At 33.3% G+C, this 26,908-nt stretch overlaps 1 protein-coding gene across 5 annotated transcripts in view; it reads right to left on the bottom strand.

Annotated features, from left to right (window-relative positions):
• NCAM2 (neural cell adhesion molecule 2) overlaps nt 1-26,908 on the bottom strand; it is a 549,007-nt gene that overhangs the window by 145,924 nt on the left and 376,175 nt on the right. For all 5 annotated transcript variants that reach the window (XM_017956502.3, XM_009202420.4, XM_009202421.4 and 2 more), the window contains exon 9: nt 14,085-14,235. In XM_017956502.3, the coding sequence (XP_017811991.1) occupies nt 14,085-14,235 (151 nt within the window). The remainder of the gene's footprint in view (nt 1-14,084; nt 14,236-26,908) is intronic.

The raw sequence follows: 26,908 nt of genomic DNA, 5'->3' as shown, positions 1-26,908 counted from the left end.
ATTAACCAATGTTTTAGGATTAGATCCACATGAACAGTGTGAGGCTGAGATCACATCATGCTGAGCCTTTACCGACTTCACTGATTTTTTTTGTCTTGAATATCCTGAAAGATACACTAAGACCTTGTGGCAGATGACTTACTGTCCCCTCACGTTGTGGAAATTCTGTACTTCTCCTATGTGTGAGGCGCCTTCTCTGGTAAACCCAGAAAGCTCACTGCTATGGACTGAATGCTTGTGTCCTCCCTAAATTCCTATGTTAAATTCCTAACCCTCAAAGTAATGAATGGTCTTTGGAGTTAGGGCCTTTGGGAAGCAGTTAGGTTTAAGTGAGGTTATGAGGATGAAACACCTGTGATGGGAGTGCCCTTATAAAAAGAGAAAGGGACACCAGATTTGTGTGTGTGTGTGTGTGTGTGTGTCTGTGTGTGTGTATGTGCACCAAGTAAAGGCCATGCCATGTACATGCCAGTACATAACCAAAAAGAGGGCCCTTACCAATCACCCAACCCTGCTAGCATCCTAATCTCCAACTTCCAGCCCCTAGATTTGCAGAAATAAGTGTTTGTTGTTCAACCCACCCTATCTACGCTATTTTATTATAGCAGCTTGAACTAAGATATTCATTGTCCCGCCAAGAACTGGGATTCCTAGGGCAAGTCTTCATTCCAGAGAAAGGATAGAAAGCAAGGGCAAGGTTCAAGCAGACATCAGTATTCCTGGCTGTTAGAGTTAAACAGATGCCAGGAGGCAGTGATAAATCCAGTTACAAAATATCTATTTTTATTGATTTGTTTGCTGTTTGTTCACTTCTAAGGCTTATCATCTCAAGGATTGAGTATTTCCTAAAGTTCCTTAAAAATTTTCATTACCATTATCTCTGAAATACATTTTAACAAGATCTGATCTGAATCAAATAAAACCTGTCAGAGAGACAAAAATGTTATAAAACGAGGATAAACGATAGTATCGATGCGCATGAAGAATGTGGTATTTCACATTTTCCCAGGGGGTTCACATAAAGTTTGGGTTAAAAATGTACAGCTTAACAATAAAAGACTTTTCACCTTTCTTTTTTTAATGTTCTGTTCTTTTTATCTTCTGGATGAAGAGATATGCTTTACATTTTTCTCAGTTGCTGTCCTTGAAATTACCATACTGGACATAAAACCTAAATAGTTGCAGGCAGTAGAACCAATTTATGTCTGCAAATGAGCCATCTTCTTTAAAGTTTCATTGGCTTAAATGTGCTATGGCGAGTGTAAAAGTCAGGGTCATAAGACAAGATTTTAATCGCAGATATAAAATATATGTCTGCTACGACCAAGGAATTTTTCTAATGTCTAAGTGTTTACTGAAATAAGTTTCATTAAATGTTTAAATCATGTTCGCATCTTATTTACCTCATCCTATACATCTAACCAATCATGCTAGTAAAATCACTGTTATATTGAGAGAATGTATATTTACTGTTATATTGAGAGAATTTGAGTTAAGTATTACTTAATAAAGCACACATCTATTATTTATATGGACGGCATGTAAATAAGTAACATGATTCTGTGCTATGGGATTACTTAATGTAACCATAACCTAGAATGTATCGGATACTGCTAAATCCCTCTTTTAGGCCACAGGAGAAAAGGCATTTACAAATCACCATTATGTCTAAGGAGAATTAAAGGCAGGTGCAGCAAGCTCAAATAGAAAAAAAAATGTAAATGAAATTTTCTAATATTTCTTAGCATGCATTGTTAGCATGTAACTGTTAAATTAAATGTATACATAAAATAATTGAGTCTAATTAATAGTTACTATGTAAGGATTACCTAGTCACAACACTTAATGATATTCTACTTGTAATCAAATGTACTATGTAACTGGTGCTTACTGCATTAAACTGTATATCACATGCCTGTTATCTCCTTTGTTTTAGAAACTGGAACTTTAGTTCAACTCCCGCTTCTTAGTAAAGTAATGCCTCTGAAATGTTGAAAATGAACTGGCAGAATGCCAAGAAATCTGCTTAAGCTGAAACACAAAAGAGGTTTTGAGCAAAAAGAGGCTTAATCTTCTAACACCTTAAGTTTAGTGCTATTACAGTAAATGCTGCTTCTATCAAATTATAAACGGTTTGACTCTTTTCTACTCACTCTTAGCAATATTAACTTGTAGTTGCTTGGTACAGGTAGTATAAGATTGTTCTGGGGTGTGTGTCTGTGTGTGTGTGTGTGTGTGTGTTTAACATTGTGTAATATCTTTGTAATTTTTTGTCTCCATACAACTTTGATGGCAATGATGCATAACAAAACTATTCTGAACTTTACTAATAGGAAAATATTTATTTACAACAATGGCTTTCTGCGGCCTTTTATATAAGGTACTAAGAGGTTTATTACTATTATGAATTTGTTGCTAAATAAAATATTTAATGACAAATCAGGTTTCAACTGCCAAAAAATATACTTATTAGACAACTTCTGCATATATCATGGGCAATTGATTGCAATATACAACTAAAAATGTGTCATAATCTTCACATAAGGAGAATTAAGATTTAATAAATAGTGGTGGCATAACTGTAAAACAAAAAACAAGTTTCAACTTTCATAATACAATCATACAGGTTTACTAGAAGTGTAACTAAAAGAGAGGATAGGCTAAATTTTAAATTACAATCATGGTAACATATTTCAAATGGTTATTTAACCCAATATCCCACTAAATGTAGACATATATCTTGTGATATTTTCTCTATTTCTATTACAAAAAATGAAACCTCAACTGTAGCAACTAATGAAATTAATATTAAGAATTATATTACGGCCGGGCGCGGTGGCTCACGCCTGTAATCCCAGCACTTTGGGAGGCCAAGGCGGGCGGATCACAAGGTCAGGAGATTGAGACCACGGTGAAACCCCATCTCTACTAAAAATACAAAAAATTAGCCCAGCGCAGTGGCGGGTGACTGTAGTCGCAGCTACTTGGGAGGCTGAGGCAGGAGAATGGCGGGAAGCCGGGAGGCGGAGCTTGCAGTGAGCTGAGATCCGGCCACTGCACTCCAGCCTGGGGGACAGAGCGAGACTCTGCCTCAAAAAAAAAAAAAAAAAAAAAAAAGAATTATATTACTTTCTACTTAAGTATTCATCAATCTTTCACTAGCATATTTATATAATTTACCATAAGTGAATTTTCTATCATCATATTCATCTACTTTAAACATTATTTACTACGTGATTTGGTCTTTTAATTAATTATAAGTCACTTAGAAGGTAATAATCTTGTATCTGTACAATAGTGAAGAGGCTAGGCAAATATACAAGCAAATCAGTATCATGCTAAAGTTAAAAATGTATTCTTAAATGTAGCAAAAGTTTGGAAAAGTGAGGTAGATTTCCAATATATTTGGTATTTTCCTGGAATTCATTAGTAACTTTGTGAAAAATAATAAATTTTCATGAATGTATGTAAAGAAATACTATAAGAATTCAGATTAATCAAAAAGGAAACTAGGCTGCTAGAGACTCACAAGTAATTTATAACAAACATGGAAGACGTTAATAACCAGACACTCTAAATATGGCATTCATCAAGCATAGGTTAGATCCATAAGAAAAAAAAACTTTCAATAGAAATAAAAAATAAAATATGTAAATAGAATCTATGATAAAATTTGAGAATTTGTTTAGTGATCTTAAAGATTTTCTTTTGCTTTATGTGAAATTCATTCTGTATGAGTAGAAATAACGTTTTAGAGTTAAAGGATACTATTTAAGACTTTAAACATATAACTCTAAATTCAGCTAAAGTTAGAATATCTTTCAAATTAAAATTTAAAATACTTATATATCTACCAGTAAACTTATTACAGTTTTCATGAAGTTTTTGTCTATATGTAAACATGTCAACAAACACCAGGCTAATGAAGAAAATATTAAACAAAACTGACTGTCCAAAGGACTGATACACTGACAGAAAGAAAAGATACTTAAACATTTTTTAAAATTTTGTAGTTTAAACATCTTACATTACAAACATAATGTTTCTGAGAATATATGATGTAAAACACTCTAACCAATTTGAATAATAAATTTTATAAAAGAAAAATAATAAAAATACTGCTGAAAACTGAAACTAAAACATGTAGGTTATTGGTTACACATACCAAATATATTTACGCTTTAAAGTTGTATTAGAAGTAGAATATATAAAGATTTCTCATTATATAATGGCAGCTGAAACCCAAGATAGTATATCTTCACTACTAATAAGAATTTAGAACTCTGAAAATAATATGAAATAAATTTAAAAAACAACTATCCAAGGGTTCTTAAGAGGAAAAAAAAATCAGGAAGATTGTGATGGGAAATGAAAACTAGTTTCCATTTTTTTTTCTTTATTTTTCTCTCAAGACTTTTCCCAGAGGACAAGCCCTAGTTGAGGAGGTTCAAAGTGATCATGGTAACTAAAACTTGTCCAGAAGGACAGAGGTATCTTGGAAAGAAGCATACATCATGTTGGAGAGTGTGAGGGTAATCTCAGATAGGAGACAGAGAAGGGTATGTCAAAATTCTGAGTATAAACCCACAGAAATTTCAGTCTATGCCCTAGCTCTGCATGCACAAGCCAGCATAGCAAAAGCTTCGAGAAATCACTAGAGGTTTTGAGTCACTGCTGATAGGATGGAACACAGAACTTAGAGGTGATTAACTGCTTGAAAAATAAAATCCCCAGATGTTTATCTAAAGATGCAGAGAACGCACAACATAATATTTACAATATCCAGGACACAATTCAATATTTTTTGACAATCAGAACAATGAGGTGAATTGTAAAGGAAAAATACCACGAACATATGCAAATGCTAAAATGACCTAGATGTTGAATTTATCAGATAGTAGATTTTAGAGCAACTATTTTAGAGCAGCTCTGCTTATCATTTATGAGGTGAAGAAAATGTATATATTCTAAAATAGATAAAATGAAATGGATCAAACTATAGGACTTCTCAGTAAAAAGACAGAAAGAATAAAATAGAGCAAATTGAAATACTGGAACTAAAAAAAAAAAAAGTATCTGGGGCAGTCACAGTGGCTCCCGCCTGAATCCCAGCTCTTTGGGAGGCTGAGGCAGGTGAATCACGAGGCCAGGAGTTTGAGACCAGCCTGGCCAAGATAGTGAAACCCCGTCTCTACTAAAACTACAAAAAAAAAAAAAAAATTAGCTGGGCATGGTGGCACGCACCTGTAATCCCAGTTACTCGGAAGGTTGGGGGAGGAGAATCGCTTGAACCCAGGAGGCGAAGGTTGCAGTGAGCGGAGATCACGCCATTGCATTCCAGCCTGGGCGACAGAGCAAGACTCCATCTTAAAAATAAATAAATAAATAAATAAATAATAATAATATCTGAGATAAAACCAAAAATTCACTATTGACTCAACAGCAGAAATGAGATGGTGGAGTAAAGAGTCAGTTAATTTGAAGAGGAAATAAGAGAACATTACCTAATTGGAAGGGCAGTGAAAAATGAGATAGATAAAACTGAGAGGTATCTCATGAGCCTGTGAAACAATTTCAAAGGGTATAACGTATGTGTACGTAAAGTCCCAGAGATGAGTAAGAGATTACACACACACACACAAATTGAAGAAATAGTGGCCAGAAAGAAACCGTGGCTCAAGCATGTTGACAAATAGAAATTCCCACATTCCAGAAGCTCAGTACACTCCAAATAAAAAAATTCAAACAAGCAACACTTAGACTCATCCTAATCAAACTGATAAATAACAAAGGTAAAGAAAATAGCTTTAAAGCAGTTAGATAAAATAATACATGGCACATGAAGGAACAATGAGTCAATTTATGTGGTTTTCTCTTTGAAAACATAGGAGACTACTTCCTGTGTCCAAGTGCTCTCATTGTTCAATTCCCAGCTATGAGTGAAAACATCAACATGGCACATGTATACCTATGTAACAAACCTGCAGGGGTGCACATGTACCCTAGAACTTAAAGTATTATATATACATAAAACAGAAAACATAGGAGACTAGAAGATAGTGAAACCCCAAGCTTAAAGAAATGTCAACATAGAATTCTCAAGAGCAAAGAAAAACAACCCTTCAGAAACAGGAAGGAAGAGGTGTAGTGGACATTTGAGGAAAGATAAATAAATGGAATTTATCTCCAGAAAATCTGCTCTCAAAGAAATGGAGAAGAAACTTTTTCAGATGAAACACATAAATTGGGATCTTTAAAAATGAAGGGAGAACAAAAAAACCACATATAGATGAATACGTATAAATTTTTTTTTCCTCTTTAGTTCTTTAAAATATTTGTAACTACTTAAAAGAAAAATTATCATAATTCCTGATGGGATTTTCAATGATTTTAGATGTAATGCATGACGTCAAAAAGAAAGCTAGATAAGGTGTGCGTAAGGAATCCATATGGTTGCAATGTTTCACATTTTATGTAAAGTGTCAAAATATGAACTCAAGTCTATTTCAAGGAGACTCTCAAAATGTAGATTTGTATCTTATAATTCCTATAGAATCATCTAAAACAAAACAAAATGAAACAAAACAAAACCCACAAATATTGCCAATATATAAATTAAAATAAAATACTAAAACTTTGAATAATTCAATAGAAGGCAGAAAAATGGGCACAGAATGTGAAAAAACATAGGAATAAAAGAGAAGATAAATAAAAATTGTAGGCCTAAATGAAAGAGTATCAACAATGGGATTAAATTTAATAGACCAGTGGATGGCAAACCAGTGGATGGCAAATTACAGCCCATGGGCAAAGTCTTGCCTAAGGGCTTCTTTTATATGTGGCTTAGAGATGAGGATGGTCTTTACTTTTTTCATGGTTTACAAGAGAAAAAAAAATATGGCAGAGACTGTATGTAGCCCAGAAAAAGTAAAATATTTATTCCCTGATCCTGTTAATTACTGACTGCTTGTTTAAACACTCCAATTATAAGGTAGATTTACAGTCAATGAGAAAGCAATATTCTATCATATGCTGCCTAAAATGACACATTTTAACTTCACATAAAAATGCAGATAGGTTAAAAGTAAATGAATGGAAAATGTTATACAAACAAAAAGCATAAGAGGGCTAGCGTAGATATTTGATTATTAGCTAAGATATGTCAAGTGAGAGATCAGCAGAGAAAAAGAGATATTTTATCCCAATAAAAGGGGAAATTCATAATGACACAAACAGGAGGGAGAATAATGACCTCCCAAAGATACTAACATCTTTACCTTCAGAAACTGCAAACATATTACCAGCTATGACTAAAGTAAAGATGTTGACATGAGAAGGTTATCTTGAATTATCCAAGTGGATGCAATTAATTGCAAGAAAGTCTGAGGCAGAGATGGACTTGTGAAGGAGAAAACGGAGTCAGAGTGATACGATGTGAGAAAGATGAGATCTGCCGTTGTAGGCTCTGAGGATGGAAGGAATCCATGAGTCAAGGAATGTGGGCAGCCTCTGAGAAGCTGAAATAAACCAAGATAACAGAATCCTGGAGCTTCCACAAGGGAACACAGCCCAACCCACACTCGATTTTAACCCACTGAATCATTTCAGACCTCTGACTTCCAAAATGGTTAAGACAGTAAGTTTGTTTTATTATACAACTAAGTCTTTTGTAATTGATTACAGCAGCAACAGGAAAGTAACACAACACACAAAGTATAAATGTGTATGTGCCTCATTGTAAGCCTCCAAATACATAATGCAAAGAGCAACAAAAGAGAGAAAAAATAGTTCGCAGTCGTGGTAGAAGATTTTAATACCTCTTAATGTGATAAAAGAGCTATATTCAAAATTTAGTAAGGATAGAAGTTTAAAACAATGCTGTGATGGTTAATACTGAGGGTCACCTTGATTGGATTGAAGGATGCAAAGTATTGATCTTGGGTGTGTCTGTGAGGGTGTTGCCAAAGGAGATTAACATTTGAGTCAGTGGACTGGGAGAGGCAGACCCACCCTTAATCTGGGTGGGCACCATCTAATCAGCTGCCAGTATGGCCAGAATATAAAGCAGGCAGAAAAACGTGAAAAGACTAGACTGGCCTAGCCCTCAGCCTACATCTTTCTTCCATGCTGGATGCCTCCTGTCCTCGAACATCGGACTCCAAGTTCTTCAGCTATGGAATTCGGACTGGCTTTCTTGGTCCTCAGCCTGCAGATGGCTTATTGTGGCACCCTGTGATGGTATGAGTTAATATTCCTTAATAAACTCATATATATATGAGTTTATTATATATATATAAAATTCTGTAATATATTGTGTATATATAATTTATATAATATATATAATTATATATATATATAAAATTCTGTCCCTCTGAGGAACCCTGACTAGTACAAATACCATAATTTACCTTGATCTAACTGACATTAAAACACAACTACAGAATATATGTACTTTTCAAGTATAATCGTCTATTCACGAAATAGTATGGTTGAATATAAATCAGATCTTAATACATATAAAAATAAAAAATAAAGTGCTTTCTGAGCACAACTGAACTAAATTAGAGCTCAATAACAGCAAAATATCAAGGAAAAATCCAAATATCGGAAAGTTAAACAGATTCTTATACATAGATGAGCCAAAGATGAAATTAAAAGGAAAATTATATTTTTAATTGAATCACAACAAAAATGGAACATATTACAATACTGGGGGATTCAGTTAAAGCACTGCTTAGTGAAAATTTGGAGTTATGTGATTCTATTAGAAAATAAGAATTATCTAAAATACTATACTAAGATTCCACCTAAAAATCTACAACAAGTGAAAGGTGAATTCAAAATACATAGAAGAAAGGAAATAATGAAGATAAAGCCGGAATCATCAAACTGGAAAACAGACAGATTACAGAAAATATGAATTAACAAAATGGAAAACTAATACTCTGAAATGATCAACAATTTTGTCAAACTCTTAGCTAGAAAAAGAAAAGTCCTTTCTATTAACTAGTGCTTGATCAACTAGACATAAACATGGAAAAACAATGAATACCTACTCCACAAAAATGAAATCAAAATGAATCACAGCCCTAAGGTAAAACCAAAATCTACAAAACTTTTAAAAAGAAAGCATAGACATAAATTGTCATGGCCTTAAATTAAACAATAATTTTTTCAGAAAAAAACACTAGTAGTATAACATGTAAAAGTCCAGTTCGATAAATTTAATAAACTAGACTACAGCAAAATTATAATTCTTTGCTTTTGAAAATTTGAACTTAAGAAATCAAAGAAAAATATTTATTCCACAGAATAGTACTTATATATCCACACAATCTTCAAAAAAAAAAAAAAAAAAAGAATGGAGGAAGAAATTACAGTTTATAGAATAAATAGATTCTCTAGCTGTCTGTCTGATTAGAGAACTCCAAGACCTCTGAAAGTTCTAATTCTTTGTAGGTATTTTTGCAATCAATAATTTGAATAAAAATTTATGCTCAACTTAAAAAAAAAAAAAAATCTTCGCAGAGGTTTTTTGTCATAGTAGTCAATAACTAAAAACACATAAAATGTCCATCAATAGGTACTAGATAAACAAACTCTGTTATATCTGTATGATGTAATAACAGGAACAAGTAGTATAAATTATTGATGAACACATCCACATGCCAATGTCTGCCAGCTGTGAAAGCTCAGCAGAGACAATTCAAATAATGTGAGAAAATATTTGCAAACCACACATCTGATAAAGGGTTAATATCTGAAATATACAAAGAACTCAAACAAATCAATATCAAGAAAACAACCTGATTTTAAAATGGGCAAATTATCTTTAACTCATATTTCTCAAAAGAAGACATACAAATGGCCGGCAAGTACATAAAAAAGTGCCCAGCATCACTACTCATTAGGGGAATGCAAATTAAAACCACAGTGAGAAATCACTTCACGAGAATGGCTTTATTGAAAGAGATGAACAATAACAAGTATTGAAGAGGAAGTAGATAAAAAGGAACACTGTTGTTGGGAATGCAAATTAACACGGCCATCATAGAAAATGGTATAAAAGTTCCTCCCAAAAAGAAAATGAGAACCACCGTATAATTCAGGAATCCTTTGTCTGGGTTTATACCCAAAGGAAAAGAAATCTGTACCTGGTAGAGGTGTCTGCAGTCCCATGTTCATGACAGTATTATTCACAACAGCCTAGATACGGAATCAACCTAAACGTCCATCAGTGAATGAAAGGATAAAGGAAATGTGGTATAGATACAGAGTGGAATACTATTGAGCATATAAAAAATGATAAATCTTGTCATTTGCGCAACATGGATGAATCCAGAGGACATCGTGTTTACTGAAATAAGCCAGACACAGAAAGACAACTACCTCATAATCTTCCTTAACTGTAGAAGCTTATAAAGTTTAACTCACAGAAACAGAGAGTAAAATTATGTCAGCAGAGGCTGGGGTGGGTGCACAGGGAGGAAGGAAATGGGGTGTTATTGATCAAAGGGTAGACAGGCAGAGAGACAGGAGAAATAGGTTTTGAGGGTTATTGCATAGCTGGATCACTACAGTCAACAATAATGTGTTTTTCAAAGTAACTAAGAGTAAATTTTAAATGTCTCACCATAAAAATAATAGGTAGGTGAGGTAATGGATATGTTAATGAGCTTAACTGAATCATTTAACACTACATACATATAACAAAAATCACATTGTACCCCATAAATGTATGCAATTATTGTTTGTCAATCAAAAATAGTGTTAATGATATATTTTTAAAAGCATCACTTTTGTACACCTTAAATATATACAATTCTTATTTGTCAACTATACCTAAATAAAAGTAAATAAGTATATTTCAAAGACAATAAAATAAATTAAAAATAATACTGCATAATTCCATGTATATACATTCTTACATGTAAATGTAAACTAAATTATAGTGATCAAAAGTAGGTAAATAGATGTCTAGGGATAATTGTAAAAAGTAGGGACAGATTTTAAAGTGACTTGAGAAAATTCTTGAGGGTGGTGTAAATGTTTATCTTGAAGATTATGATAGATTTGGTGGTGTATACACAGGTCAAAACTCATCATATTTTACATGATATATGGGCTTTTATTGTACTTAAATATGTTTGAATAATGCCTTAAAACAGATGATATTTATTTTCCTAATTATCCCCACTCAAGTAGAATAAATTTAAATGTTTCATTTTGGAAAAAAAGGAAAAATAGTGAAGTGTTATCAGAGCCATTCAACTCATTTTCAACAATATTTGCAGAAAAATAATGTTTAGGGAAAACAAAAAGTAGTTACATTTAAACGATAGTTTAATAGTAGGAAAAATATTTTTTTTCAAAGTATATTAACCTAGTTACCCTCTAATTAACATGGTGGCAATAATAATCTCAGGGGATATTCAAAGAATTCTCAAAACATCCTTTTACAAATCAAGACCTTTCATCCCTGTTTAAAAAAGATAAACTAAACTACATAATTTTCTGGTGAGCTGAAGTCTACACATTTACCTCAGAATAATTAAGCAGAAACATAAACCAATATTTAAACCTATAAAGAAGGAATGCAATGTGATCCAAAGCAACTTGTACTTTGTTAGAAATCAGTCCTTGAAAAATAAAGTATCCAATGTACATTTTTGTGTTATTAATTCATGGTATGAATAGATTACAACAGCAGATAATTCAAATTGTAATATACAGCTGTTTGCTTATACCATTATTTTCTACCTAGCTAAAACCAATGACGAAAAATCTCATGTAATTATATATCAGCATTTTACATTATCTTGATATTTTCTTCATTCTCACTTTGAAATCTAAATACATGCTGCGGTTTAATTTAAACTCCAGTTGATGGTAGACTTCTAATAAAGGCGGAGCTATGTTTTATTCATTTTGGTGTCCATTATCACTGAGCACAAAACCTGAAGCTTAACGTGGACCTAGTATGGTTTTTAGAACTGTTTTCAATCAAGTTTTACAACATAAACATATATAAATTATAATCTTAGTTTAGGTTTTCATTTGTTTTATACAAATACCTATGCTGTCATGCATGGACAATCATTCAGAAATCCCAGGGCATCTTTGGAGAATGTGGATACGCTTGAATAAAAGTATCTTTAAATGCTTGAGTATAAATAGCTCCCAAGAGTCTCTTCTTTAAACCCTTTTATTTTATAACTAAGGAAATTGAGGACCCAGGGACACATAACACACTATTAATTAGCATATTAGCTAGTCCTATTATTCTGATACTAGCATATCTTATATGAGCCACTCTGCCTTATTGTGCTTTGGAAATATCAACAGTGCTCATTTCTTATAAACTCCACTTTTCTGTGTACCTGCAACAGAGATTTAGTACTAATCCTATGATATATCAAATGTTTTAAAATATAAATGAAATGCAAAGAAGAAAAGCCCTAAATACAGTTTCATTAAGATAATGTGTTGCCTAGGACTTTTGTAGGACAGTGGAAGAGACCAGGAGGTCTCATATAAATCATATCTTGGCATTCTTAAGGTTTTCTTTTATTCATTTAGATTCACATTTTAAAAAATCATAAAGTAAATTTTGGGTTAAAAATACAAATTTTAATTAAAAATATAACAAATGTACTGTAAATGTGTAAAGCATTTATAATTTGCTAATGATATATTGTTGATCTGAAAAAGAAATATACTGTAATAATGGGAAAAAAGCAGAAAAAACTATTAGGGGAAAAAGCTAAATAAGTTATTGGCATCACTTCCTCCTTTGTGTATTCTCAATATTATCAATGCTTTTCGTTTTTCTGTTTTTTAGAAAGTGTGAGGGAGATAAAGTGCCTTTTTTAGAAGCTGCCTAATATCAGCAAATGAAGTCAGTAATTTGTGTCAGAATGAAGTTGCCTTCTATTGTTGACTACCTTTCATAATCCTTTTTTCCTTTAGAAGTTTCTGATTGGTTTTTCTATGAATTTGTTGACAAGCACAGTCTATAAAAATGTAAAATAATATAGATAACTTATGTGTATTCTTGAGAAAATATTTTCTTTCTGAAGGCATTCTTGATAAGAGAATGCATCTTGTTTCACAGTTACCATTGCATTCTATCAATATTAATGTACTAGACATGCTCCAATAGAAATACTTTGTCAATAAGAATATCTCATACATTCCACTAAGAACAGCTATGTCCTTTCAAGCATCAGAGACTTTCCAATATTGATGCTTCATAAATATTTATTGAGAACGATGTTAAGTTTCTTCCTTTTTAAATAGCATGTATACCAAATTATTTTTAAATTCCATGAACATCAGGGTTTTGTGAGCTGACCCCACATTAGCCTCCACTGCAAATCTGCCAAGGAAGGCATGTAGGTACAAGGCTACATAGTTATGTACATTTTTAAATTTATTTTAAAAACTATCCTCTTCATGGTCCTTTCTTCCAGACAGAAAATAAACACTATTTTGATAAGATATCATATGATATACATTTCACTACTTGAAATATTTGAGAAGTTTCGAAAATGTAAAAGGATGAATATTCTGAATAAGAGGCAAAACATCTTTATTCTATAAATCATAAATATTATAAAGAAATAAAAAAAATTTAAAGTGATATTGACCAATTACTGATAATTAATATTTTTCAGTTTATATTGTGTTTTGAGTTCAATGTTGCAAAAAAAGAAAGTCACCATTTTCAGAAAGGCAATGAAAAGGAAATATAAAAATGGAATGTCTTTAATATCTAATTACGTTCTAATAACTAATTAATGATTTTACTTATTTTCTGAAGTTGCATGGAATAATAAACATGAACTATGATTTATTTTCTCTCAAAATCAATATTTTAGATATGCATTGGAAGCATTAAATACTGTTAAGAAACCATAGGTATTTTGTTTTCCTCAAAAATTGGCATTTTAGATATGCATTAAAGCTATGCATTAAATACTGAAACATGAACTACATATATATTTTGGTTTTCCTCTAAAAATCATATTTTTTCAAAGCACACAAAGTTCTTTTAATGAAAATACAAAAGGAAAGCAACTTACATTCAATATCAAGGTACATGCTCTTTTGGTGCCCTCCAATTCTACTTGCAGCTTCACAGTCATATCTCCCTGAATCTGACAACTTCACATCTTTAATATGTAGTGACGAGCTTCCATGCTGCCCTTTGACTTCGATACGGCCGTCTGGGCTCTGTTTACATCGATTCAGGAAAAAGAAAGATTTTATGCTTGTGTGTGCAAAATGGTGACCAAACACATAACATTATGTTACTTCCTATGTTTCTCTGGCAAAAAGAAAAAAGAAACCATTCCTGATGTAGAAAGTATTTCTTGTATAGCTAAGAATAAGTTTTTTTAAAAAAAGCACACTTTTTACATTCTCATAGCTTCATGAAGGTTTCATGTACCCTGGCTGTATAATGATAAAAAGCATTTCAGTGACTCCAAATAAAACCCAATCACTCAGCCTGATGTTTAAAGACCTCTCATGTGGTATCACCTTTCTGTCCAAGTGCACTTTACAATTTAGATGTCATCAATTCCAATTATTTTGAATTACTTGTACTCTCCACAATATCCTGTGCTTTGAATAAATACTCTTCACAGATCTGTTTTACACTTTTTCCCTTTTCTTCTCTCTGTATTTACATGGCAACATCCTACTTGCCTTTGAGTTACTGGCAAATTTTCATATTATATTAAAAATAGTTCCTGATTGCCTAAATAAATAATTATGACTTATTTGAACTACATACTTTTCTTGGAATAAATTGCTTTTACTGAAGTCTTGTTGGAACTTCAGATTTCATCCCATAGTGTGATAGTATAGTTGAACAAATGTGAGAAAATATTTATGGTACTTCATGTAAAAGTCATTTAAACTTCTAGGACAGAAACATTATATTCCAATACTTTTAGAAAGCAAATTATGTTATAGTAAAATTTACATGCAGTTGCATAAAGAAAATGTACTCCTGCAGCTATTATTTACTATGGGTTAAACATTTGTACTTAATTAACTTTATTGGAATATAACAACGAAATACATTATTAACAATGCAAAGCAAATTATTCATTTTTATAAAGAAAACGTAATTATTTCACAGTATTGAAAAGTAAATTTTAAAGTTACATGATCTTTGCTTGAAAATAAACATGTTCTCTTGTAATTACCTGTTATACATGATAAGGTTTTGACTTGTGAAAAACTACTAGTGTATATAGATGTTATCAGTACAAATGTTGGCATTTAAAAGTTATTATCAATATACCTGAAATTATTAACTTAAATTCTGGAAAAACAGGCACTTTGCCCAAGTGTGTGAGTCCTAGGAAAATTAGAAGCCATTCTCAGAATCACCATTGGCTCTGTAATGATGCGCAATATGCATTTGAATCAAATACTTGCACTAAAAGTCCAGGGTCATTTTTTTTTTTTTTTCCGTTTCTGACATTCTAAAGGACATGTCTCTCTTTGTGCTACAGAAACACATTACAAATATCAGAAAGAAAATTCATTTATATCTTGGCTCTGATTCAACACCTACTGAAGATTCATTTAATGCATCTGATCCTTGATTGAGACAGGTTAATGGGCATTTTAGCTGTCTGTCTAGTATTTCCAGGTTCTATCACAGAATTAAGTAAGATGATTAGAAAGCAAAGTGTCTGACTGTACATTATTATTCCATCCTTTACAAAAACGCACTCTCTGAAATTTGATTTGATGTTATGTTCTTTGCCTTTCTAGAAGGTCAATTTAAGAACCGCTTACTTAAACGGTTTTTCAATATTTTAAAAATATGATTATTTTTAGAGTTTATTGTCCTTTCAAAAATCCCTTAATCAAATATCTATGTGATAACCACTTCCTGAGCTTATTTCCAACATAAAGTGTTTTTTTGACTATTTTAATTGTCAAACAATTGAAATTATATAGTGTGTCATGTTTATAGGTTATTTTTTGTGACCTCACCTGACTAGACATTTATTGCCAAATTTAGAATCTGATTATAGCTCACAGCATATTTGAGGTGGCCAGTATTACAGAACTTTCTTTTCTTTCCACTGTGTCATGGGACATTTTTAGAACCATTAACTCCTTTGGCCTTTTGAGAGATTGATGGATCATGTCACTTAACCATTCAACAATTATTTTGTGTCAGTGTGTGTGTGTGTGTTTGTGTGCGTGCGCACATGCATTTTACAATAAGCAGCCAGGCACTGGAATGCAGTGCTGAGTGAACTGTAATAGTTTATATCCTTGGTGGCATTAACGTTAAACAAATAAGATAGATACTAATTTTACAGTACAATACAAATAAATGTGAAAAGTACCATGTAGGCAAACTGTATCTTTCTAGGAGTAAGTGGAGGAATGGGGTAGGTATGTTTCCTGATAAACCAAAGTGTGGATTGTGATCTGTAAATAGTGAAAGAAGGGTGGTGTTGAGGAAAGGAATTCCAGGCAGATGCCCTAAGAGGACTTAAGAAAGAAGTGAGAGAAGCAAGAATATGATCAGAAGAGAGTGGGGTCATGAGGTTCTCCTGATGATGGACAGACAAATAGGGACCACAGGCAGAACCCAAGATCAATGCAGATCCACAAAAGAATATGCACCCCAGGTGGACCCCTGCTTTAGATATTCTGTTTGCCTCATTTCTAATGACATTATTTCTCTGATGAGTAAGTAAACTGAACTTCGAATACTTTGAGGTAAAGACAATGCATAACTGCTAAATATGTAGACAGAAAAACCAACACTCTCCAAAAGTTATTAGAATTAATTCATCCAAATTACCTTCTCAAAATTGTTTTAATATTGTATCACATCCACCAGTTTCTACAGTCTTACTAAGAATTTTAAACAGAAATACTGTTTTCCCTCCCTGTAAGATTCTTCTATCTACTACTAGCAATAATGATATTTCCTCTGGGTTTGCTCCTAGCTTTCTAATCTTCTTCTTCTTTCAGTTTCATGAGCTGACCTCTTGTATAATTACCCTTTCTCCTGGCAGTGTAAATGATGTCAGAAAGATAAATATATGCAATCATAGTTCTTCACTTTGGTAGTTTCCTCATTAGGTCCTGGTGTCTTCCTCTTTTCTTTGATAATAAAATCAAAAATTTATTCAACAAATAGGAATTGAATGTAATAATGATAAAAGGCAATACATACCTATGACAAATTATACTTGTCAGACAACATCCAAAAAGCTTTACATGTCCTAGTCTATTTAATCTCCATGATATCACGATGAGGTTGAGGCTAGTATCTCCATTTTAAGATTAGGAAATTGAGACACAGAAATATTCAGTAACTAGCCCACGTCCCACAGCGTATAAGCTTTAGCAGCTGAATGCCCAGGTTGTCTGGCCCTGGAGTTCATGTTTAATTATTTCTGATATATGATTTACCACCTGAGTAACAACTGTGAGGTTGAACTATGTATGTACCGCAGCTATGTAACAGACATTTAGCTGGGTTCTGGGGCTAGAAATATGCTTGCATTCAAATTGAAAAGTGGACATTTTTTGCCTACTAAATGTGTTTATTTCATTAGTGGTTTTTGTAATTTTTATTTTTAAAATATGTGATTCAATTTAAAATGAGGATTTCAAACACCAAAACATGCCAATAAGATATTTTCAACATGTGATGGCATGTACAATATTTGGTTTAAAAAATTAGACACAAAACATTTATTTTCGATGCTTTAATGGGAATCAATAAAGTAGCATGTTTACTTGTACATATCTAAAAAAGAAAAATGGATAAGAAAAGCAAAGCCCTTGGTCTCTCAGCTCATAAGGATCAGAGGAAAAAATTACAAATTATAATGCACGCTGATATAGATGACATTCAGAAAGGAAACCTAATTTGGTAGACAAACGTGAGGAAGAGTTTCTTGTAGGTATTTATGTCAAATGGAAGGACAAGTCATAATGATAAGTCAGGAACTGTACTGGCTATGGAATTTTAAAGGTCAACTGCAAAATTAAACATGGGGGTTTCTATTCAAAATCTATTAAAATGTCAAGATGATGACCGCAGCATATTAGCCTAAACTTGGGGTCCTTCAGAGTGTGAAACCTGTGCAGTTGCACAGGTTGTACCCCTCCAAAGTCAGTCCTCACCAAGAAAAAAGTAAGAAAAGTAGGATTAAAATGGGAACTACGTGGGCTTGAACTTGAAGGGAAAAAATGCTGTATTGAAAGAGTTTAAAGGAGCTCACTGGAGCTATCAAATTAAATAAGAAGTGGAAGGGGTAAGATATGAAAGAGTTAGAGAAACAAACAAGACTACAATAAGAAGTACCAAAGCCAAAGAAAGACCAATAAGATCAAGAGAAGATGCTGAAAATCATTAGCCATCAAGGACATTTAAATCAAAACCGTGATACTACTTTGCATTCACTGGAGTGGCTATGATGAAAAAGGCAGATGTTAACACGTGTTGGCCAGGATGTGAAGAAACTGGCACTCTCATGCGCTGTGAGTGGGAATGTAAAACGGTGCAGATGTTTTGGATAAAATATTTGACGGTTCCTCCAAATGTTAAACACAGAGTTGCAGTTACATTCCACAGAGAAATGACGATGTATGTCCACACAACAACTTGTACATAAATGCTAATAACAGCATTATTAATAATGCCAAAAAGCATAAACAACTGAAATGCCTATTCACTGGTTCATGGATTCAAACAAACGAGTGGTATATATATACAAAGGAATATTATTTGGCAAAAACAAAAAACAAAACAAAAAAAAAACAAAAACGAAATGAAGTACTCACACATGCTTCAACATGGATGAACCATGAAAATGTTACAGTAAGAGGAAAAAGCTGATAACAAAGGACAAATATTGAATAATCCAATTTCTTTGAAATTTCCAGAATAGGCTGCTTAGGGCAGGCAAGGGAATAGGAGGTGGTGGTGAGGAGATTGGGGGGTGATGACCAAAAGAAGTGATTAGATGATCCAAAATTGATTGTGTTTATGGTTGTACAATTCTAGGAATAAAGGCTTCTAATTGTACAGTTTAATGGGTGAATTGTGTGCTATGTGACTTATATGTAAATAACACTGTGAAAAGGTAAATACCTATTGAAGGTTATTGGGTGTTTTATGAACAATTGGAAAAGGACAGGATAGGTTTTAGGCAGAGGAGTAAGGTAGATGCACTTGTGATTTAAACAGATCACACACAGCGGGAAAAATTAAGTAAATTAGAGAGGGTGCTATGGTCTCAATGTTTGTGTCCCCTCAAAGTTCATATGTTGAAATCCTAAGCCCCACTATGATGGTATTTTTGGAGGTTGGGCCTTTGGGAGTTGATTAGATCATGAGGGTAAAGCCCTTGTTATTAGAATTAGTGACCTATAAAACAGCCCACAGAAAGCAAGCTAGCCCCTTCCACCATATAAGAACACAAGAACAAAACAGCATCTATAACAAAGTGAGCCCTCGGCACACACCAAATCCATCCTGCTAGCACCTTGATTTTGGACTTCCTAGTTTCTAGAACTGTGGGAAATAAATTTCTGTTGTGTGTAAGCCACTTTATGGTATTTTGTTACAGCAGCCCAAAAGACTAAGATGGTGACGAGGGAGAACACCTGGGAATACATTACACTGATGACACGCTGGGAAAGGCAATGGTAGTGAAAATGGAAAGCAGTGAGTGGATTCCAGAAATATGTTAAGGTGGAATTGATAGTGTTTTTAGTAAATGACCAAATGGGGAAGTGTTGATGAAAGAAAGGAGAAGAGAAACATTTCTAGCATTCTGTCACAGACCCCTTAAGTATAAAATGTTATCTACATTAGATTATTATAGTTATATAAAATTATACTATGGCTGAATGCATTTATGTTTTAATATAAGTACCCATATTTTAATACATGTACACAGTCTATTCCATATTCCATGCTCAATACTTTAAAATGAATATTTAAAATTAAAATATTATGGTAATAAAGCTTTAGTAAAATAAACCTTTTAGATATTTTTATTTTTAAACTTAAAACATGAGACTAGGTGGTTCGAACTGACAGTTGTCAAAATGCTGGTTTTCAAAATGTGACCTGAGTAATTATTTTATTGCACAGGCATCCTACCTACTTTAATGTAATACAATAGTTAGGACCATAAACTGCAGAACCAGAATGGATAGGCTTATATCCTGGCTGTGGCACCTATAATCTCTAAAACCTGAGGTTAACTACTTTACTTAGCGGTATCTCAGTTTGCTTTTCTGTATAATGGGTATGATAAAAATATAGATTTCAAAGGATACCTATGCAGATTAAATGAATGAATATTTGTAAAGATTTTAGCATCTGTAAAGCACATAATAAATTGGCTAAATCTACCGATATGCAGATCTAAGCAACAAATAGGAGTTTCATACACCCATCTATTTCATTGTGATTTCCAAAAGCATTCTACATATATTCCATCTCAAAGTAAAGTAATAACTTTCCCATACTCTATTTAATTGACAATGTATTTTGCTGCTAGAGTTTTCTCTTGATCCTGTGAACCACATGCAAATAGTTTATAATATTTGTCCATGGCCAATACATAATATATTTAGTAAAAGACAAAATACAATTAGGACAAAAAACGACTACAGGAAGAGACAATTCCTATAATAAATAATAAAACACTTCACATGACTCCATGTCAAGGTACATTATCAGGATGATGGTTAATATAAAAGCTCAGATTTCACTACCATATAAAAAATTGATAAAACAAAATTTAAGTTGTACCCCCTAAATCTATAAAAAGAAAAATCACCAAGAGATAAAGAAGCCAAGAAGATAGTCAGATCTAAAATGTACATCTTGAGGTAAAATCTACTTTCTTGTCATAAAACTATGAAAAGTGCAAACAGAGATCTGAAAGAATCGGCCAAATTACATTATGAAGCTCTTCCTTTTAAAACTGTATTATAACATGGTCAGAGATGTGGTGATAATTTATGCCACACAATTGAATTCACCCTGTGAACACTGATACCATGTTATTAAACCATACTGCTCTCAAGTCACGCAACTAGTCACCAGTAAGTATTGACTGCATTGTTTCAAGGTTTTGAGGGAGTCATACATCATATGGATCAACTATTTTTAAAATCTAAAATTTAAAATGTTTTGGTATCTAATACAAAGTCAAAATTCCCTACTAGAAAACAGATAAAGTGTGATGTTAAAATGTGTGAATTGGAAGGGCAACGTATTGATAACTATTGAAGCTGGGTGACATATACATAGGATTTTATCACACTATTCTCTAGTATTTGTCTTCTTTTAAAACTACATTTGGTATTTTATCATGGAAATTTTCAAACATCACACCCCAGATGGGATCTTTTCCTGCAGCCTGTTTCCTGAATTAAGAGAATATGTGGAGCAGAGCAGAACCCAGACTCAAGTCTACAGCATGCTGCTACAGCATACTTAAAAGACACCTACAGATTTTTGTATTGAAAGCTACTGAGATTTTGATGACATTTAATTTGAAGAATTATGACAGCACAAGTGGACTAATACACATATTTAGTGTTGGTTGCTTTAATCCAAGTCTGGTGAGAATTTAATAAGATTAGGCAGGCTCAGTGCTAGGTACTGAGCCGAGCACTGATAAATATTAACAACATGATAAATATTGTTATAATCAGTGATATAATTAATGCCCAGTGCCCAAGCAGTATAGTAATCTAGTTGAAATTACAGACAAATGAGAGATTTTTTTTGAGCAAGAAGCACAATACCCTACAGGAGATGCTACAATATCAGATGATATGCTTGTAACAACGTGTGACGTATAGCACCTATTAAACAAATGTTAACTCTAGTCATTGTGCTTGTCCTTCAGTATGTTTTCACATACATCACCATAAAACAGTCTATTGTCAAAAAAGACACTATGAAGAAATTCAGAATATTTTGGGAACATTACTTCTCTATGCTTCTTGCTTTAGCTACCAGGACAAATAAAATTCCATTCTGAGCCTTTGTCCACTCCATACTCACAGCATGGAAAAGACACAGATCAGGTCAAACGATACATTCATCTTTTTCCTGCCTAAAACAGGAAACAGTACAAAGCTTTTTCAAAGAACTAAACCTACCAAGCGACGCAGCAGTCCCATTACTGGGTATCTACTCCCCCAAGAGGAAATCATAGCACCTGACCTTTGGAAAGATTATGACGCTATGTCTTGATTTTGCTAGTCTTTTTCTGCAGTATCCACTATGCTACTAATCCTATTCAAGGTCTTTTTCAATATTGAAAATGTTGTTCTTTTAATATATAAAAATTGTATTTGAACTGTTTTATATCATCGGCATCTCTCCTTGTTTTGCTTGTCTTTTCTGTATCTTCTAAATACATATGCAGGGCACATAAAAAAATGGATCGGGTAGTGTTCCTGTCTACTGCCATCATCTATGTCATCAGTGGTATGTTTCTATTGATACTCTTTCTGTTTTTCCTTATTATGGGTTTTTTCACCTTCCATATGCCATGATTTTTTATTTTATGCCAGACATTGTAATTGATATATTTTGAGTGCTGTACGTTTTGGTACTCCTTAAGTATGTCCAGTCTCTTCTGAGACACTAAGTTACTTGAAAACAATTTTATTCCTTTGAGGTTTGCTTTGAAGCTGTTAGGTGAGTTGGGAACAGCCTTTAGTTTAGGCCTATTATGGCCGCACAACCAAAGCGACACTTCTAGCATTTCAGTGGTTCTTTCTATGGCCTTGCATTGTTTCCACACACACGGGCACTAAGCAATAATTAACTGAAATCTCCAACAGAAAGCACTGAAGATCTCCAGAGCCATTTCTCTCTCTTTCTGAAATTCTGTCTTCTTCACAGGACTCTGTCCTTTCTGCTACCCCGCTGTGTGAATTCCTGCACACGTTGTCACCCAAACTCAGAACACTGTCTCGTAACAGGGAAAAGAATTGAATGATTCGTCCCTGTGCTCCAGCCTGAAACCTCTCTCTAGACAGTAGGCTTCAGCAATAATGCAGCTTACATCACATGCTTCTCTTCTCTTGGGGATCGATGTGCTGCCCAACAGATTGTACATTTTGTTTTGTTGTTGCTGAGGATTTTTAAGTTCATCGTGCAAATCAGACTCTACTTCGTCCATTATGGAAGTTCTAAAAAGTATTTTAAATTGGCACTAGTTCCATAATATCAGTGCCATCTAGTGACCACATTTTGTCACCAGTATGAGATTTGTTATGTTATAGAACACATCATGCCGGGCGCGGTGGCTCAAGCCTGTAATCCCAGCACTTTGGGAGGCCGAGACGGGCGGATCACAAGGTCAGGAGATCGAGACCATCCTGGCTAACACAGTGAAACCCCGTCTCTACTAAAAAATACAAAAAACTAGCTGGGCGAGGTGGCGGGCGCCTGTAGTCCCAGGTACTCGGGAAGCTGAGGCAGGAGAATGGCGTGAACCCAGGAGGCGGAGCTTGCAGTGAGCTGAGATCGCGCCACTGCACTCCAGCCTAGGCAAGAGAGCCAGACTCCGCCTCAAAAAAAAAAAAAAAAAAAAAAAAAGAACACATCATTATTAATAGCATTGGTTTAATTGCACTGATACCAGAAAATTAAAAGTATCTGGCAATATATACATACATATATGTATATTTATATGCAGGTTACACACACACATATTTTCTTTTTAAACAATCACATTATACTAAATACATGTTATCATGTCTATGTCATTAGATGTATAAGAAATCTTATATAACCTATGTGTATAATTATTGTTGTATGTGCTGATATTATTATAGCAAATAAGTGTTTTATTTTGAATATGGAGATATGCTGAATGGTTCATACACTTGATTTGCCATGATGCCTTATAACTACACATTGGGTGAGAAGTTCAAGAAGGGTAAAATATATCCATATTGTGAGCTTTGAATGATCCTCAGGCTGTCTTTCTGCCTAACTCATACATAATTTATAACATTTATCTTTAAATAAATATGCCTATATTTATTGGAAACATTTTATATAGAACACGAAAGAAACATCAAAACTACTAAAACAATCAAAATCTGAAAATTGCAATTTCATCAAATTATTTTTGTTATAGAGATATAGAAACAACCAATAACTGAATAACTGGATAACACATAGATGAACTCCATTGAGCTGCTTTTGTTTGGTTTTGTTTTTGCTTTTTGTTTGTCTTAGCGTAAAGTAACCCTCCATGAAGAATAGGTAATTTATATAAACACTGTATATACAGATCAAGCTTCTTGTAATTGTTAGAAGTCTTCAATTAAAAGATAAGAAACTCTTCAGAGAGGATCTAACAGAAAGTTATTAAGATAAAATAGTGTATTGGAGAAACAGGATTGGAAATGCTGATAAAATGTATCCTTTTCAAGCAAAGCCAGAAGTCTTATTAAAACACCTTCCCAGTGTTGGATAAAATATACAATGCTGCAACAACCATAAACCATTGATACAGTATGGATTTTGTAAAAAAAAAAAAAAAAAAAAAAAATTAAAAGAATACAAGGCATAGTATATATTCCATATGATACCTTTTCTATAAAAATCAAGGAAAATTGTGTGTCAGGTTGTGATGAATCTTTACACTAATATATATCAATCACCAGATGATTAATAAAACACTATGAATATTTTCATTAAAGGTAAATCTGGTGACGGGGTGCTAAAGACCCACGAAGCAGAAATGGTCTAGGAAATTATATGTATCTTTGCTAACATATAAAAGTGATGAGAAACAGCCTTTATCCAGCTTCTAATACTGTGTTGGGATATGCAGGTATGAAAAGTGTTTGAGTATTTATAGTACAGGGAAAATTGTGGCAAATTGTATGAGTGGGTATTTAAAAAGTATTCTACCTAGTGGTAACATCTGCAGTGTGCCAACTCATGATGCTGATTTAAACAAAGCTAGCCATGTTTCCAGTAACGTAGAAAGAGGTAGTTATGTCACAATAAATCTCCAACATGTTCTCTATAATACACACAACGAAAGCATGCAGTTTCATTGCTCTTTAGTCTCTTGCTTCTACAAACTTGTGTATGATATGTTAATTATCACTTTCTCTATCATTTGGCCCCAAAAGAGATTCTAGCTTATAAACAAATTATTCACCAATCAATCAAAAATTTACATCTATTTATTCAAATGTTTATCAATGAATATGCTACTAGAAAATTAATATAAATTTGTGTTTGGTTTTAAATTTTGATTCCAGTATTATCAAAACTCTTGTCACTCTACTGGGTATAGTGAACTTTGGAATTAAATGCAAATAGCCATACAGAAAATTAACTATAGTGTTTCATATACTTAAGCTCTGAATTGACTTTTCATTTTGTAAGTTGAATGACAGTGGACTGAACTTTATCCTTAGTTTTTGTCTAAAGAATCCAACAATTAACCTAAATATATTCACAGTTATTACCTGTTAAAAATCAATAGTCTATCATATAGATTTCAGTTTGACAGTTCAAGCACTCTCTCGGAAAATACAAAAAAATCATTCAAAACTGCAGTAAGCATATTAAAGTTTTGAAATAGCTTTCACTGAATTTAAGACTTGCAATTTTCAGTCTTCTAAATGGATAAATTACCACTGAAGAGTTTGCAATGCCCTAGGATTAATGGAGGAAACATGAAATTTCATTTAGCTAAAATTAATTGATCTTAAGAGTAGGATAAGCCGGGCATGGTGGCATGTGCCTGTAGTCACAGCTACCCAGAAGGCTGAGGTGGGAGGATTGGTTGACCTAGGAGTTCGAGGTTTCAGTGAGCCTTGATTGCAGCACTGCACTCAGTCTGAGTGAAAGAGCAAGACCCTGTCTCAGGTGTTTTTTTTTTGTTTGTTTGTTTGTTTTTTTAAGTAGAATATGAGGCAAAGCAGATGGTAACAGCAATTGGAAAAGTGGTCTATCATGTAAAACCATTAAGTAAGAGCAGAGAATTCCACATAATATGAGAATATTAAACACTTTTGAACAGAACAATATATTATATAGCTTGTTTCTGGTGAATCAATCTAACCATATTAATGAGAATAACAGGCACAAGTGTGGATGTATTAAGACCTCTTAAGAAGTTATTGAAATAACGCAGGCAAGTACTGATGGATGACTTGGGCCAAGGCAGTAACAGCTGGTTGTTGAAAAGTAATTGAATTATGGATATATTTAAAGTAGGGCTAACAAAATTTGCTAAAAATACGGATTTCTATAATCTGTACTTCAATCCCCCACAATATATAATTTACCTATATAACAGACCTGTACATGTACCTCTGAACTAAAAGTAACAGTTAAAAATTGCATTTCTAGCCAAAATAAAAATAAATAAAAGCCAAAGATGATTTCAAGCATTTTCCTAAATGGAAAAACACACCACTTAATGAGAATGGGATGACTGGGGGAAAAGCGAATCTAGGGGAAAAAGAAGTACAGTATTGAACTGAATATTTTAACTTTGAAAGATTTATTTAATATCCAAGTGGAGCTGTCTGGTAAGTCTTTGGACATAGAAGATGAGTTCAGTAGAGAGGTCCACAGTTGAAATTTGGAGATTACAGCATCCAGTTGATCATTAAAGCCGTAAGACTAGATGAAATCACCAAGGACTCAGCATCATTAGAGAAATCCAAGAACAAATGCCAGACTAGGGTGCCCAATTATTTAGGTGTCAACTAGAAGACAAAGAATGATCAAAAGAGATTGAGGAAGTGAACAGAGTAGTAAGAGAAAAACCAAGAGAGTTCACTAGAAGCCAAAAAACATGGTACAAACAGAAGAGATTGTTTAACT

The sequence above is a fragment of the Papio anubis genome, chromosome 4 (genome assembly GCF_008728515.1).
Source record: "Papio anubis isolate 15944 chromosome 4, Panubis1.0, whole genome shotgun sequence".
NCBI lineage: Eukaryota > Metazoa > Chordata > Mammalia > Primates > Cercopithecidae > Papio > Papio anubis.
The sequence above is the reverse complement of the archived record's forward strand: the minus strand, read 5'-3'. Positions and strand labels throughout refer to the sequence as shown.